At 40.1% G+C, this 16,566-nt stretch overlaps 1 protein-coding gene across 1 annotated transcript in view; it reads left to right on the top strand.

Moving 5' to 3' along the window:
- Positions 1 to 15,410, top strand: part of TMEM154 (transmembrane protein 154) — a 37,304-nt gene extending 21,894 nt beyond the window's left edge. Inside the window, exon 6 of the mRNA XM_065062740.1 lies at positions 7,606 to 15,410. Within this exon, the coding sequence (XP_064918812.1) occupies positions 7,606 to 7,726 (121 nt within the window). The 3' untranslated portion in view covers positions 7,727 to 15,410. The remainder of the gene's footprint in view (positions 1 to 7,605) is intronic.
- The last annotated feature ends 1,156 nt before the right edge of the window (positions 15,411 to 16,566 follow it).

A 16,566-nucleotide genomic window follows, 5' to 3' on the forward strand; every position in this document is an offset into this window, starting at 1 on the left:
GCAAAAGAGGACTTTGCCACAGAGCCCCAGGATCTATTTTGACACCTTGGGGAGTAACACAGAGTCACTCCTCCATCCCCGGGGTTTTTCTTGCCCTGGTCCTGTTAGTACCATCCTGTTGCCCCACAGACCAGAGCTTCTCCAACGTGCATTAAAGGCAGTTGGGAGGGGTCATGGGTAGCTGGTTTGGCAAGGGGAGATGAGATGAGGGACAAGCAAAAGACAAATCCTGCATCAACATTATTATCAACATACATGGAAATGCATCCTGAGCACTTACTCTGTGCTTATGTTTTAAGAAGGGCTTAAGACCTACTTTCTGTGAATATTAGTAAAAAGAAAATAGCAGTGACAAGGCCTGACACAAAAGCAAGGTGGAACAGCAGCTGCTCTCCCACAGGATGCTGTGCCCTTCCAGCACGTGGTTGCTTCAGGTCTGGTTTTGCACTGGATCAGTTCCCTGGCCTGATTTTGAGATTCTACATGCTGAGGGTTGGGAGTGGTTCCCTGCTACTACACAAGTCCCAAAGCAAACAAGCAGACATTGCAGAGGGGTGCACAGGTGGGACAGGCAGCATCATCACCCCTCTCCACAATGCAAAACACAGTCCAGGGTCAGACGGTTTGCACAATCATGTAAATGGTCAAACACATGTCGGTTTATACATGTGTTAATGTTATTATCTGCTCTATGGGAAATCATCTTTCTCTGCTAATGAAGGCTAAAAGCTTACCTGAAACATAACATTAAAAGAAGAAAGGTTACAAGCACAACATGGCTCTGGGAGCAAACTGCACCTCATTTCCACATCCAGGCCCCAGTGCATGGTTGCTGCTCAGGTACAAAGAGTCACTTGCACCAACACACAAGTTAGGAATTATTTAAGTATTGCATTATTACAGCCCAATTTGCACTCTCCAACAGGTTTTTATTTGTATATTAAATAGCCTTTTTTAAATTACCAGATGTGCAATGGTTATTTTTATACCAGCAATGTAAAACTATAGTTTGAGAATTGTCAGATTAGTTCCAGCAACTAGAGAAATAAAAATTGCTAATTTGAACACTTGAAATATGCAGGAAGCCAATCAATACACACTAAGAGAATTCTGGCACAGAGGTGAGGTTTGTTTTCCTCCCTCATTTTTTAAGAGATTGGATTTGCTAAACCTTCAAAGAGAAGGGGAACAATACATATATATACGTATCTAGCTCTTACTCAGCTAATTTTGATTTTAAAATAAAAAATCTTAATAGAAGGGTCATAACATCTTTTGACTAACTGCTCTTTCATGAGAAGGATGATTTTTCTCAAAACCCATTTCTAAATATAGACATTTCAGTGGTTTTCAACTTCTGAATTTTTTTAAGATTGCTGAAAGTGGACTTCAACAAATTTTGGAAGAAAGTTTTGAAACAAAAATATTTTTTTATAGAACACCAACATCAAGTCCAGATATGGAGTGAAACTCATTAGTTCAATTAACTTCCCCCCTCACTCCCAATCAACTAAAAATTTTGTTCTTACTTCAAATTCACCGGAGACTTATTCTTTTTAAATCAGAGGAAAGAAAACCTACTACAAAAGTACCCACCCAGGTATTACTCCTAAAAATACCAGCAGAGAAAAATAAACCCAAGTCTGAGTTTGAACTTGCATATTTAATTTTGAACAGCAACATTCAGTTAAGATGTAGAGGATGAATATTTGGTTTTTAATCTCTGATGCTTACTAGATTTGACAGGTTTCATGAACATACTTGGGATTTGCTTGTTGTAATCAGACTTCTATTTTACAACCTGAAATAAGGAGCAAATAGCATGTGCTCTGCTGCTGTCATTGGGATTTATATGACAAGGCATCAAAACGATCAGGTTTCCCCAACAGAAGAAGCAGTTTTGTTAATTCAAGTAATTCTAGCAGATTCACCCCTACTCCTCCCCCCACCCCCAAACAAACAAAAAAAACCCAACAACACAAACACCATCACCAAACCAAACAAGCAAAAAATCAAACCAAAACAACAACCACCACCAGAAACAAAAAATCAAATAAAAAACACACAGTAGCTTAGTTTTGTTTGCTTTCTACTCTCAGGAATGTTAGTTGAGTTTTTGGTTGAAAAATTGTTTCTCTTACAACAGGTCCAAATAACACCTGGGAAATAAAACTTTTACAGTATCCCCAACCTCTGGAGCAAATGCATTCAGACAGTAGATGCAATCATGGCTATAATTTATCTGCCTCAGACCTCTGAGGTTACATTTGCAACAGATTAGCTATAACTTTTATTATTCAGTTTACTGCAGTCAGATTGTAGCTATCAAAAATAAGCCCTTTAAATACACCCTTGTTGGATTAAAGTACCTGCATGCTTGTCCTGCTTAGTATTTTTCTTGCAGAATACAGCAAGCAGCATTCACTGCAGGGGAAAAGTGTAGTAAATTGTAAGAAATGAGCATGTTATGCACAGGGTGCAATAACGCTATCAAAAAGCCCTTATCCAAATTTCCTTAAAATATGTATTTGGGCATGGTATTACCATGAACAAAGGGTCTTCTTCCCAGCAGGTGGCTGCAGACTTGCTGCATAGCCCCCCAGCTACCAGTAAAGGAGCATTTTTGGGTCTAGTGACACTGCTGAGGACTCTCCCAGCTGTACCTTGGCTCAGGGCACCCACTTTGCACTCAAAATGAGACTGACTGCCACCCCCAGGAGGGAATCCCTACCTGCAACTGCAGGGCATTTTTCCTACAACGCGTACTCTGCATCAAACCGTAATTCCTGCAACTGAAAGGAGGAGCCCAGAGTTTGGGGGGTGGTTTACCTTGACAGCAGCGCCTGCAGCATGGGGATGTCTCTCAAGCAGAGATATGAAGGCTGGCCCTGATTGTTGAAGACCAGCATTTACTTGCCCAAGGATTAAAAGATTTTAAATAAATCTTAATAATATTTTATAGCAAAATAGGAGCAGTTTAAGAACAAAAGCACATAACATTTTTATCCTCCTGGTAAAAGTACAAGCATTTTCTTTGAGGAAAATAGCTACTTTTGATCCACTATGGTGTTTGCATATTAAATTAACGCAGAAGAAATCAGACAGCAACTTCCAGGAGCGGGTTAATTTAAGAAGTCTAGTTTCTTTCAGTTGGTATAGAGTCAGACCTGTCAAAGGGTTTAATGCTTTTTCGCAAACAGCAAAGATGGAAAATAGGACTCATGGAGACAAAGTGGAAATCTTTCTGAAGAGAGTTCATCCAACGTTTGGATGACAATGCTATAGGGATATGTGCAAAGAGCATCGCTGTCTGTGAAGCAGCGACTGTCAGAGTACACAAATAAAAGGGGTAACCAAAGAGAAATAATTGAATGAACATAAAATAAGGACCCTATAACCCTAGAGGAAAAACAAAGATTTGTATAGTCATGCATTAGTTGGATTCACAGAAGAGATTTATTTTTACAAAACACATGAACAATGGAAGGCCTCTTTGCTGTAATTTAAATACTTACAGTTAAACATACCACTAGCACTTAATTTAACTGTAGATAATTATTTTTAGTGTTGTGAACAGCTTTGTAGGCAAACTAAAAAATATAAGAGCAGAAGTAGCCAACTCATAACAGACCACAATCTAAAAAAGACAGATCCCTGTGTTACCTCACTTGAGACAAATTACTGAACTGAAAGCAAAGACCAGAAGGAGGCATGAATTGAAGTATTATCCTTGTGCATTCCAGGAGCACGGGAAGAGCCGAGGTCTGGAGGAGGACTCGTAGGTCCAGGCAGGCAGCACACTAAACTGGCTCCTCTCTGTTCTAATTATTTTGCACAGAGAGTATCTATTCTTTGAGTACAAGATTAGTCACAAGAGACTCAAGTTAATACTAGTTATAAATATACATATTAGCATAAAATAACACCAGCCCTAAACTGCTCTCTTGGGTTTTGATCAAGTGTTATTTATTTATTAATAATTAGGTTTAACACTCCCATACACGAGACCTCAGAACTTGTTTCCACCAGTTCATGCCAAAGCTTCAATGTATTAAAGGGGAAGTTCATTATTTTTGATTTATAATTATCTATGACAAGGAAGATCTTAGACAAGAGCAGAAGAGAGCAGGACATGATCTACTCATCCTCTGTTTATGCAACTACTACAAAGAGGCATGTGACAGTTTTGGCATCAGTCCAGCTGCCATTCATCTCTATAGGATTCTTTCTATGACTCTCACACAAGTATCACGAGGCCCTTTTTCATCTTGAAATAACTCAGGTGTAGACAGGCCATTGCTCTCAGCCTACAAAGATACCAAGCTGGCGCCTTTTATGGCTCATGAGCTATCAACTGAAAGAACAAAAACCTCATTGATATATGGCATCATTGTTCTCACTGCAAATGAATTTTCCTGTAGCCTCAGTGATTCACTTCCCTCCTGTCCTCATGTCATTAACTATCAACTAGGAAAGTCAAATACACTTATGTAGTTCTGGTGAAAAACAGCACAAAACACACAAAGCAAGCAGCTGAAACTGTTGTTTAAAACCTATAATGCTTGAGCTAGGCCAGCTCTGGAGCCATGTCGTTCCCTGATGCAACCCTTGTGCACTGAGTGGGAATACACCAGCAGCAGCCCTGCTTGTCAGCTCCTTGTGCCCAGGCAGAGATGCTCCAAGGGCTCAGCAGCATGAGGGGTCTTGGGCAAGTGCCTCCGCACCAAAGTGGACCCCAGTCCCATCCTTGGACTCCATCCCTGCAGCAGATACAACTTGACAAGCAAGGCTTGGCAAGCTCCCTGCCCTACTCACTGCATCCCTTATCTGCCTGCCCACCATTCATTAAACCCAATAAAGCCACAGAGCAGGAGGGAGCTTGTCTCCACAGGTTAGGCACCTACAGTTTTATTATTAGGGTCTTTTCCACGTTACAATGAGTAACTAAATCAGAGCGATTTGTAATTTTATAGTCATCAGCACATAGGCATTTTATTCCCAGTAGCTCCTCATGTCATTACCTTATCTTACCTTCAATCATAAATCTATGGTTTTGTTTGCCATTATCTTGCATGCAATTCTGTGCCTTATTTATTATCCTGAGGTTTCTCTGCCTACTTTTAATACAATCCTTGATCCTAGATAGACAAGTCTGCATCTTTTTGCTTCAAAAAAATTACTTCCCCTAGTGATTCTTCCAGCAATAAACCTCTAACCTTTCATATTAATATGAAAATCCACATATATATTGTTTTATTTTCAGTCTGCATATAAAATGTTTTACACTTGAATATGAAGCTGAAATTAAAAATAATAAAACAAATTAATTGCTTACATCCTCCCATCCATTCTAAACAGCATTTATAGAATTTATTCTACCACCATATAAGCATCTCAATCCTTGGCCCCTTGCCTTATAATAAGGAGATCCTCCTGGCATAACTTGCTGCTTTGTTTTTCTTCCCCTTTCACCTCACTCTGCACTCAGGAGCAGCACAGGCCTGCAGCAGGGCACTCCAGCTGTCTGTGCTGGCAGCAGGGGATAACTCTGAGCAGGACTCAGTCAGTGCCAGGTTACACTAGGGCCTGGTTTTAGTCCTCTGAGGTCTGAACTGAGGAGAAACAGAAACATGGCTTAAAGCAATCTTTTGTTCCATCCATGCAAAGGATACTGCAACTGCTATCAAGCTGCAGATTCAATTCTTTACTTTCCCTGAGGCAAAGGCAAGAGGCATTACACCACCCCCATTCCCCAGTGCAGGCTCCCCTCCCCTAGCTGCAGCAGGGAGGTTCCCCAGCTACCACCCTACCCTCCTGGGCAGCTGGGGTAGGCAGGCATGCAGCTTGCAGAGGAGCTACACACCTTCTCTCACCTGACCCAACAGCTTCAGCACCTGATCTGTCAGTGCTGTGAATCACTGATGGGATTCGCACTCAGCAGGGCTGCCAGGAGCAGCAGAGAGCATTTCAACTCTGCAGCGTCAGCAGCATGTGAAAGACAGTGCTGCTGGATGTCTATAAGCAGAGAGGGGCAGAAGATGACTTTTATACAGATTGCACAAGCATGTTTAAGCCTGCATTCATCATCAGTTTTGAGATAAAGCCAGTAGGCTTTTTATTCTTTTCCCAGTTAAATGTAGATTCTCAATCCCAAGATCATACCTAAACTAACATGCTTTGGGTAGAGGTAAGTGTGTCCACCTGTATTGTTAAAGGCAGTCAAGTCAAGGGAAATACTGGGATGGGGAGGGGTAGGAAGCCAGGGGTGGCTGAATACACATCCAAAAGCAAGTGTGCAAGAAGGAACCTGGTGTAATAGCACAGGAGAAGAGGCAGGGGAAGAGCAAGAGCTAAATGATCCAACTGCTGTCTCATAAAATCCTTATTCCATAAAAAGGCACTAAAACTAGATGACACCTATGCATCATGACAGCTTCCTTCATACAGATGAATGTAGTTTCTAGAGAGCGATAAAGTTATTGTAAAAGAAAATGAGAACACAGTTATTTCAAACTGTCCACTCTGAAAGTGGCCAACAGAGAAAGAGAAAAGTGCTTCTGATTACAGCACCTTCAAGAAGCTTTTCAACCTCCTCACTCCTGGAAGTGTTCTTTCAGCACTGGATGTGCCTACAGCTCTGAAATGCTTTGTTTGGGTGCCATTAGAAGAAGAGATTTCCAGACAGATGCCTTATGTGAAGCCTGTAATTCTCCACATACAGATCTGTCTAAGTGAAGAATGACTTTTATATGAAAATTAATACTGTTTCAGGTATCATTTTGTCATGTGGCACATTCCAGTTGAAACTGTAGCATTTTATATGTCTAGGCAATGGGAGATTTTTACCATAGAGATTTATTGAATCTATAGTCTATATTTAACAATTCAGTAGATGAAAGCTGGAGCAAGACAAATGCAAAGCAGAAATAAGAAATGTTTCTAATAAAATGGATAATGTAGGACCAGGTTGCATTTTTTATTCTAAGAATCCTGAAGAAATCTGTTTCCCTCCACGACATAGGAACTCTGAACTACCACCAGCATTTGGCTAAAAGTGGAGACATAAGTTGTCTAGGACATAGTTAGAAGAGTTTCTAACATCCCTGAGGTCCAACAGTTACAAAGATGCCTCCTATACACAACAGTCTTCAAAGCACTTGGAAAAGAGCCTAGTTTTTGAGGACACATGGCTACAGCTGGAAGGTATTAGCACAAGTGAAAGTCCAAGACCTGGGAGTCATAGGCCAAGCTCATTCCTTGTCTTCCACTTACCTTTATACCATCTAGAAGTGAAACTTTTTTTTTTCCCCCTCTTTTTTTCAATCAGTGTTTCTCAGACTTGTGATCCTTCAGCACACACACTCTGGTTTAAAGCTCACAGTGAACCTCCGTTGAGGCACCAGCCTCACTGCCAAGCCTGTCCCCCAACCACCTGCTGGGTCATACTTTGTCACATTCCACCCCACAGCTGCTTTTCATAAGCCCACACCACAGAAGGCTCCCACTGCACTTCTTACACACCCACCGGGAATAAGTGCTGTAGAAGGTTTTATCTGGTTCCTAGCTGTGCAGAGGCAAGTTTCACCTTTGCTTCTCTGCCCACAGACACCTGCCAAAAGATGAACCTAAATATTTTCAGAGCTTGCTGCTTTCAGCCTCCTTAGGTAGGCAGAAGAAACCAGCCAAATTTGAAGTTATACCCTATTGCTTGCCAACGTGTAACTGAACCATCGCGCCACTGTTAAGACATTCCAGCTGTGCTCTTCATTTACTGTCAATGTGTTACTTCACAAAAAAAACAGAAAGATCCATTTTGAGTGTGGGTTTTTTTTTTGTTTGGTTTGTGTGGGTGTGCTGTGTTTGTTCGTGGTTTTTTTGTTGTTGTTTTATATTACTGAAATATTCTTTGCAGTTATTTCTTAACCTTCAGGAGTTCTGCATTTTTTTATTAGCCTGTGGTTGCTCATCAGTTACCATGGCACCCACTACCACACTGAAAACTAGGGTCTAAGAACAGAAAACAGCCAAATCACATGCAAAGACAGACAAGTTACGAAGTAGATAAGGCTAAAGAGCACAGAGACTCCTTAGCCAATGTGAGTCTGTGTAGCTGCACTGAAGTCAGAATTTTAAGTCTCTCCCTCTGAATCAGTAAACACCTTCAGAGATCAGAGAGCCATACCTGCAAATTGCAGTGCTGAAACAAGTGTTTTATTACAGATACTTTTTCACCAACATATAACCATTTCAGGCTACACAAATCAGAGTGCAATTGTTTCCAGGTACACACTTAAAATTATTATTTCCCCCCCTCTCCTTTTGCTGCTCCAGACACATTGAAATGCTTCAAAATACTTAACTACAAACAATAACAGGCAACTAAAAACACGTAGCAGCAACAATGAATAATAAAAATATAACCCCCTCACTGTTTGTCATACTGCAAGTCTGACCATTGCTCTGGGGCACTGGTGATCTAGCCAACAGGACAGCTATTGCCTGATGTCTTTTTTTTCCATTTCCTTTTGGTCATGTTATGGACTACCTGACTCTCAAAGACTTACAAGCCTCTGAACAACAGTCCAGAGAATCCCCACACTGAGCCAAAAGCTGCTGAGAACAGACCAATATAAATGCCACAGGGATATGCCTCATTTCCCACCTGTCAGAAAACAAGGCCAAGTGCAAACAGCCCCGAGAACATTAAGAAAAAAAAAAACAAACAAACAAACCTTAAAATACCCAGTCTTCAACATTCACATGCAATGGCTGCTTTCTAATCCAGTATACCATCTATTAAGACCAATCTCCAAGGCATCTGTTGTTTTTCTTACATCACACAAGTCTCAATACACTTAACTCATGGTTCTGATACAAGCTTCAACAGGTTCATGAGAAGCCATTGATTTAGGATCTGATCAGCCCAAGACTCCCTAACATGTGTCTTGCCTCAGAGACATAGGAACCCACATCACACTGCCTCCTTCCCCTAGAAAGAGCCCTTAAGCAACCAGCCTTGCTTTTATTGCCACGTTTATCTCCAATCTCAAGCCACAGCTGTGAGCCAGGAACACAAGATTGCAGCACTACTGTTTCAGGTCTGCAGTGTAAGAGTACCACACCAAAGCAAATTGGTGGGCAAGGTGACTCCAGGTGATGCCCATTCCTGAGGCTGCGCTGAATTGCTCCCAAGAGCTGAGATATAAGGGCTTCCAGGGCAGGCAGCTGTTGGGTGGTTCAGGTGAAGGATAACTTGAAGGGCAGGCTTTGATGTCAATGCAGATAAAGCCTCAAAGGTTAGGCACTGCTTCACCCAGATTTTGGGTGCTTGAGTTATTTAGTGGCTATGGTATCTAGCTAAGATTTTAAAGGAAACTTGCAGCTCATGAGAAAGTAGAGAGTGAGAGAGGGGCTTCAAACAGTCAGTGTTGTCAGATACTAGGGTTTTTTTGTGTTGGGTAGAAATCTTTTCTTTCTTTTTGCAATGTAAAACACAGAAATGTCTGACATTACAGTGCTGGTCTTCCCTTAAACAGAGATTGCTAATTGGGGCCATTAGAAATCAGATTTAAATAATGAAATTTATACTGTATGAGAGGTACTCTGAAACAGAATTTAGGCCTCTATCAGGGAAAGCCTACTGCATTAATCCCACTATGCTTCTGATGCTAGAATTATCATAGATATATCTTAATGAAACATACTGTAGTTATTTTTTGTTAAAAAAAGAGACAGGATTGTAACCTATTTTAGGTAGAGACAGATTTTAAAAAGTAGGAAAAGATGCCATCAAGCAATTTGTTTAACACATTCAGTGTATTAACACTGCCCATGACAAATACCTATTCTTTCAAAGAGCAAATCCTCCTACAGCACAGCTGTCAAACTAAATGTAACTTAAAATGTTATTAAAATGATAATGTTGCATTAAATGTTACTAAATGTAACCACTCCTACATTTATACTGTCCTAAAATTATGTTTGGACATTTGAAGGCAACCATGAGGCTGATGTGGCCCCTAGTGAAAATGAGTTTGACAGCCTGTCCTAGAGTACATCTAGATTTCATAGGTGTAATAACAACAAAAACTCCTCCTTGATTCCTGTATTTATTATAAAGCACTGGATTTAATTATCTGACTACAAACTTAAGGAAGTTGCTTTAAAATTTCAGCTTATTCTATACCTTTTAAACAATTACCAGTTTGTCTTATGCAGTAAGATTTTTAAAGGGGTGCTGTTTCTAGTGTAACAATTTAAACAACAAAATGTTTGTAGTTCTTCCATTGTAATACTGCAAACCAAAGCTGAGCTCTGCAGCCAGTTTGCTGAAATCCTTTGTAATCCTCAGCATGTTATCCACCTGAACCGCCTGCTGAATTTTACTAAGTAGAGAGAAGATGAGCAAAGTGAATGCTGTGGATTTTGATTTTGTAGTTGAAGTCTTAGGAATTACAGGTACAGATTTCAGAAATAACCACAAACACAGATGTAAGCATGTAATTCAGCATTTATCAGAAGATATTCAATGACTTCCCTGAAAGCAGAACAACAAAAAGCAGATAAGACTGTATGGAATATGAACACTGAAAGAAAAGTGGAGGTAAAACTAAAATTCAGACTCAAAGGACATGGAACTGATTCAAATTTCATGGCACAAACATTGCCCCCCTGCTCAGAGATTCTGCCCTGAATATCAAGTGCTTGAAATTCAAGTGAGCAACAGGAAAAAATTAAACAAGTTTCATGCTCCCCTTCCTTCTGGGTAGTAAAAGGTAAGAATTGAATTGTCTTTAATCTTCTGCATTAGAAGATCAGGCCATGCCCAGCTTTGAAGGCTTTACAGGAGCAGTGGGACAGGTAAGTTTTTATGATGACACCACAAGAAATATTTGATTGCCCTTTTATTTAAATGGGTGAAGTCCTTGAACTAGTAAGGTCAATGTGACTTGTGCCAGCTGTTCAGCATGCTCTATTTTACATTTGCTTTCACAACCATTTAACAGAAACAAGTGAAAGCCGCTGGGAGGCTATATGAAGCACAACCTGCTGTGAGCTAAGTTTGATAGCTGGCTGGATTTGGGAAGTTCCTGCTTCCCCATTCGCCTGCACCACTATGCCAATTAAAAAAGAAGCTGTTAGCTGACTGAACTTCAAAATAAGCCTCCTAAGAAGGGGTTAATTCTGTTCTGTTTTTCATTACGGCTGTAAAAAGCTGGTATTGCAGTCAGGGTGGGGACAGGGCTGTGCAGCATGGATGTGAGAGGGGCACCCAGAGCTATCACATGTTGAAATTGCAGTGTGACACTGGGCGCCCTGTTCTCTGCAGTTGCACGGGGGAAAGACCAGCCTGTGTTTCTGAAGCTGCTGCCGAGTCAGGGGGCAAAACTAGGACAAACCTGACTTTAAAGAGATCTCAAGCAGAGTCTGAGATTTCAAAGCATTTTTTTACTACTCCTCAATTCTTAAGTGAAAAGCTAAATCCCTGCAACTGTCTTTACCTTTTCAGATTGGCTGATCAGACAGCAAAATGCTGGGGTTTTTATTGGTAGCAGCATTAACAAAAATCCAGAAGGCCACACCCTGTCTAGCAGCAGTTGCTAGGGAGCATTGGGGTTTGTGTGCAGCATCATTAACACACCAAACTGGAGGCTGCAGGAGGGGTTCCGGCTGCAGCCCAGGCTCCCAGGGTAACTGGCGTGGCCCTGGCTGGCTCAGCCTGCTGAGCCCTAGTACGCTGCTTTTCCTCTCTAGCCTCCTATGCAGGAATCCGTGGCTTTTCTTAACACCACCACCCTTTCAAAATTCTGCTGCTAAATTGTGTGTAGTTGCAGTGTCAGCAGCATCAGGAATCAGTATGAGCTTCCTCAGCTCTAGCAACTGTTTTCAGCCCTGTGCCATTGAGGAATGCTCCCAGGAGGTCTGATGAGCATAATGCTGAACAAGTCTGAAAAGTCTGAGGGCTATCTAGATTAAGGCTCTTAGCACTATTAATATTCATGCAACTGATTGAGTATTATAACTCTAGGCATTTTTTTCTCTACAAATAACATGAGTCTCAAGGTTTCCTGCTGAATTAGGATAAGTTTTATTGCCTTCTGAGCAACACTGAAGAAGATAATTGAGGAGACGTTCTGGCTGAGGAACTTTTGTTTGTTCAATTGTTTTCTAGTACTGCTTCTGCTAAGGGGTAATTCTGCAAAATAACATGTGCAGGCTCATTGCTTTGCTTAATAGAAACTGAAGAACCTGACCTGAGCAGAGCTGCAGAAGAGATATTATGTTATCTTGCTTTTGTTCAGTCTTATGACATAGTTCAAGCCCATTATAATAGCTAAGCTACAATAAATATTTGACCTGAGAGTGTTAGAACGAAATTCATCCTTATTTCCTCCCCCCAATTACATAAATCTGAATGACAAACTATTTAATCTGGGTAATAGTTAACAGTCTCTGATTGCAGCTGTTAATATTACCCAAAGGAATACCAGCTACTAGTCGAGAACTCTATGGCAACACCTTGCTAATGAGAACAGTATTTGAGGATACTCAGATTAATAGTTTGATTCCCACAAGCAATTAATTTTTTCAAAAAAATAAATTTTGCTTTTATAATGATAGGGTTAGTAAGAAAGTCCAGCTATGTAAGAATCCTGTACATTTTTGGAAGCTTATTTGGACTGCCTTCAAACATCCTGGAATCTCCTTCAACTTTCCCTCTCGGGCAGCTGGGACTACTTCTTACTTCTAAAAACCAACTGCTTTCAGGCTGGTTTCTTTAATGGAAACTTTTAAAGCACTTCACATTTCATAACATAGTCTGCACAGAAGCACTATCTCTGGAAGTGATGATGACCTTCAGAAAAACTCTTGAAAGCACTAGGGAATTTTTTTTTTGTCTTTCTCTTCCCCCTCACTCCCCTGTGGTATTTCAGGACCATCTCTCTTGCTGATGCTTGGAGATCTTCAGCTTTTCCCTTCTGGCAAGGGGTTTTGTGCTGTGCTGCTAACTTTTGTATCCGAGATAGATGGAACACAATAATCTGAAGGGATCACTCATCATAGCAGTTGCTAGGGCTGTAACACCTCCTCTCTTCAGGGTTTCCTTTTTCAGGGGAAAAAGACAGTATTCAACACAAATTTATGGTATCATTTTTTTCCCCTCCCCTGAACTAGGGTCTTCCCTAGGAGCCTATTTAGCTCTCTATGCTACTGTCTCCTGGAGAATTTTGTGTCACCTGCCTATAACAAAAGTATGCTCAGAAAAAAACTGCAGCTGTGTGCTTGCTTCCTCAGGTGACATCTATGGGTTCTGCCTTTGAAAAGCAAATCTGAGAATTTTCTCTGTGAAGATGAGCTCTCGGATGCAGGTACTTTCAATGTTTGGTGTTCCCTACATGCTGAATGTTTCTATTTCTCAATGCTTTTGGCTGCCTTTGGTGTAATACAAGATGGTTTTATCTGACAACGTATTTACTAAAGGAAGTCAGAGAGCATAGCACTGTGACTTAGATCTGCTGCACAGAAGCCACTCTTTGTTAAATAATTTAAAACCTTTTCGTTACATTGTTGCTAATTTATTGAAAAATTATCCCAAAGAGCACTGAGGAAGTGTAAGAAGTTCAACCTTGCTGTCTTTCCATTCTTAACAGGGGCCTGGATTTATCGAAAAGAGGGTAGCAGCATGACCGACTAACCAAAATTGTTATTTTAGATTGCACCATTAAGAGATAGCAATACTATTCCTTTTTTTTCACAAGGCTTTCCAAATCTGTATAGTTTTCAGACTGTGTTGTACAATTCTGTACACAGCTGAGTACTCTAAAAGTTGTTCTTGCTCTCTGTATGTATGTATATACATAATTAAAATATCGTTATTGAAATATAAGTAGTTAAATTAAAGTCTGTTTATTCTGGAGCAGCACAACTACAGAAACTTGATTATATTTTATTCAACTATGGGAAAGTTTGATTTCTTAGACATGGGAGAAATAAGAATATACTACCAAGTAAAAGACAACAACGCAGGAAAAAAGTTACTAACCGGAGAGCATGCAACATAATTGAAAGAAAGTTCTCAGCTTACATTCATTTGTCAGTATTTTTTATTGCAAAATATAATATTGAAAAAACCTCAAAGCCTAGAAATTGATGAGATACCAGGCCATTCCACGGCGGTCCTTATAGCCTAATTTGGATAAATTGAGAGCTGCCTCTCTCAGATAAGCTTTGGGAAAGTGCCTTTACCCCATTCCACTGACTTTATTAGTTAGACTAGGTGCTGATTGCCTAAAACTTCAATGTCACATTTTATAGCCACATAATTAATACTAAAAGTAGAAATTACTTCAGAAACTAATTGATGAGAATGCTGTGTTGCCTGTTACAGTTAGTGATTATTCTTTGAATTAGCTGAGTACATTAGTCCAACATCTTTTTTCTCCCTAAGATTGTCTTTTTTTATATCTGTGCACACCTTTTTGCAGGAGCTGATGTACTGAATAAGTATTTGATAAGAAGTAACTGTTGGGGGGCTGTTGATGGTCAAAGGAAGATGGCTGAACAAAAAATTAATTATACTGGAGAGCATGACAGTGTCAGTATCTGAAATAAAGATGAAATATAAGTATTCGAATTTAAGTCAAAACAGTAACCTTATTGTAGAACTACCTTTGGAGATGTGTAAAATAAACTAATGAAATTTCTGAAAAAAAATGGGCTCTGCTGTGGTTATTCAGCACTAAGATCAACCTGTAGCAGAAAACAGCAATGTTATTAAAAACAGGTTTCCACAATGGTTTCCTACGAACTGTTGTTTAATGGTATTATAAATAGTTTAAATATTACAACTGTGACTCAGTTATTTTCAGTATTGGGGGATACCTTATTAGGATTTGCTCCTACCAAACCTGCTTTGCTTACCATGGCTAAATATAGATTATAAAAGAAAAGTGCTAACACTTTCAACTTCAAGTACACACTTAGACAAATGCTATAAATAGGCTGATGTTTTGTAAACTAGTACTTGACAGAGGCACAGACTAGATGGATGTTCTCCCGTGGGAATTTTCTGTGTTCCCTCTGTGGCTTTCATGGGAACAAGTAGTTGCTCTTAGTTAGATATCTGAGCTCTCTTTTTATTACTGTTATTAATAATTTCAGGTCCAAGAGCAGCAAGAGACTGACAAAGCTTGCTAGCAGTGAGCTTTCAGAAAAGCTGCCCAACATAATTTTGCCACTACATTGATCTGCACTACCCTTGCTATGTTTGCCCTGACTTCATCAGGGTACAGTTAATTTTAAAAAAGGTTCTAGTGCTGGTTTAGTTCTGCTGTAATCATGGCCTTGGTGGACCTGACTAACTTTGTGTTTTGGTGTGGATTTGGAGGCCAATCTAGAAATCAGTTCACTTGAGTGCATTACCAGGTGTGTTAGTGGCAGGGATGGAGCTAAATCCCTGTCCATAACGTTGCTGAGATCAGAGATCTGAGCCTGGAATATTGCACAGGTCAGGTCAAACTCAGGCTTGGTTGCAAACATTTCACAAAATTCAGTGGTTTTTTTGAAGCTGTGTCTTTTAGAAGTACAATTTTGCATACAGTGTTCAATAGTATTGTAAAGAAAAACCCCAGCATCTTTCTTGTATTATAAGCAAATTAAAATATCTGTATGTAGCACACTCACGCCAGACCTGTTTTAACTTGAGCTACATTTGCATTAAGCTATAGCCAGACATGCATGCAAAGGTAATGAACTCTATCATTAAAACTAATCTATTTATACAGGCAATCTTTAGTAAACCTTCTCACCAATTGCACTGTTTCTCTTGTTTTATAAGTTACTTCTGCCAAAACCATTACAGTGCCTATAACAATATGAGCAGAAAGGGAGAAAAAGAATAGGCGAAAAACAAACAACAACAACAAAAATCCCAAAGATCTTGCACTGTATCAGCTCTGTAAGTATCAAAAATGAGGCCATTTTCCTGAGTCGTGGTAGAATTCACAAACCCTCTCTGATACGATATTACTGCCATGAAATTTATAAGTAGATGCCCATGGCAAAGGATGGTGTTGTCACCAAGACCTATGGTTTGAGATTGAAATTCCCTGCTGATGAGATTATCTGTGCTATCCTGAGCTGGTGCTGTTGCAGTATTGTTCTTTAGCTTTACTTGCAGCCTGACCCTGGCTCTGCTGTAGTTATGTCTGGCTAAACTTTTGTCAATGTTAGTTCGAGTAAATTTACTCCCTTTGTCTCCCAAGCAGGGAGGAGGCCTGGGAAGTAGGCTCCAGTTGTTTGACCGCATCCACAAAAATTTGCCTTATCTGTCCTGGAAATTTCTTCGCTCTTTCCCAGACTTTCTATCTGCAACCGAAAAGCATTAGGCTGTTACATCTCATGTAAACAAGATCGTGGCTAGCTCTTTATTTGTTTACCTATTCCTTTCATTGGAACAGAAAATTACATTATAACTCTCCTTAAGCTTAGTATGTCTGTGAGGCCCTGTTTCCTACAGGAATGAAGATTTTAATTCTTGTTTTCCTGTTGTCACTTCTGTTGTAT

The sequence above is a fragment of the Columba livia genome, chromosome 4 (genome assembly GCF_036013475.1).
Source record: "Columba livia isolate bColLiv1 breed racing homer chromosome 4, bColLiv1.pat.W.v2, whole genome shotgun sequence".
In the NCBI taxonomy this organism is placed as follows: domain Eukaryota; kingdom Metazoa; phylum Chordata; class Aves; order Columbiformes; family Columbidae; genus Columba; species Columba livia.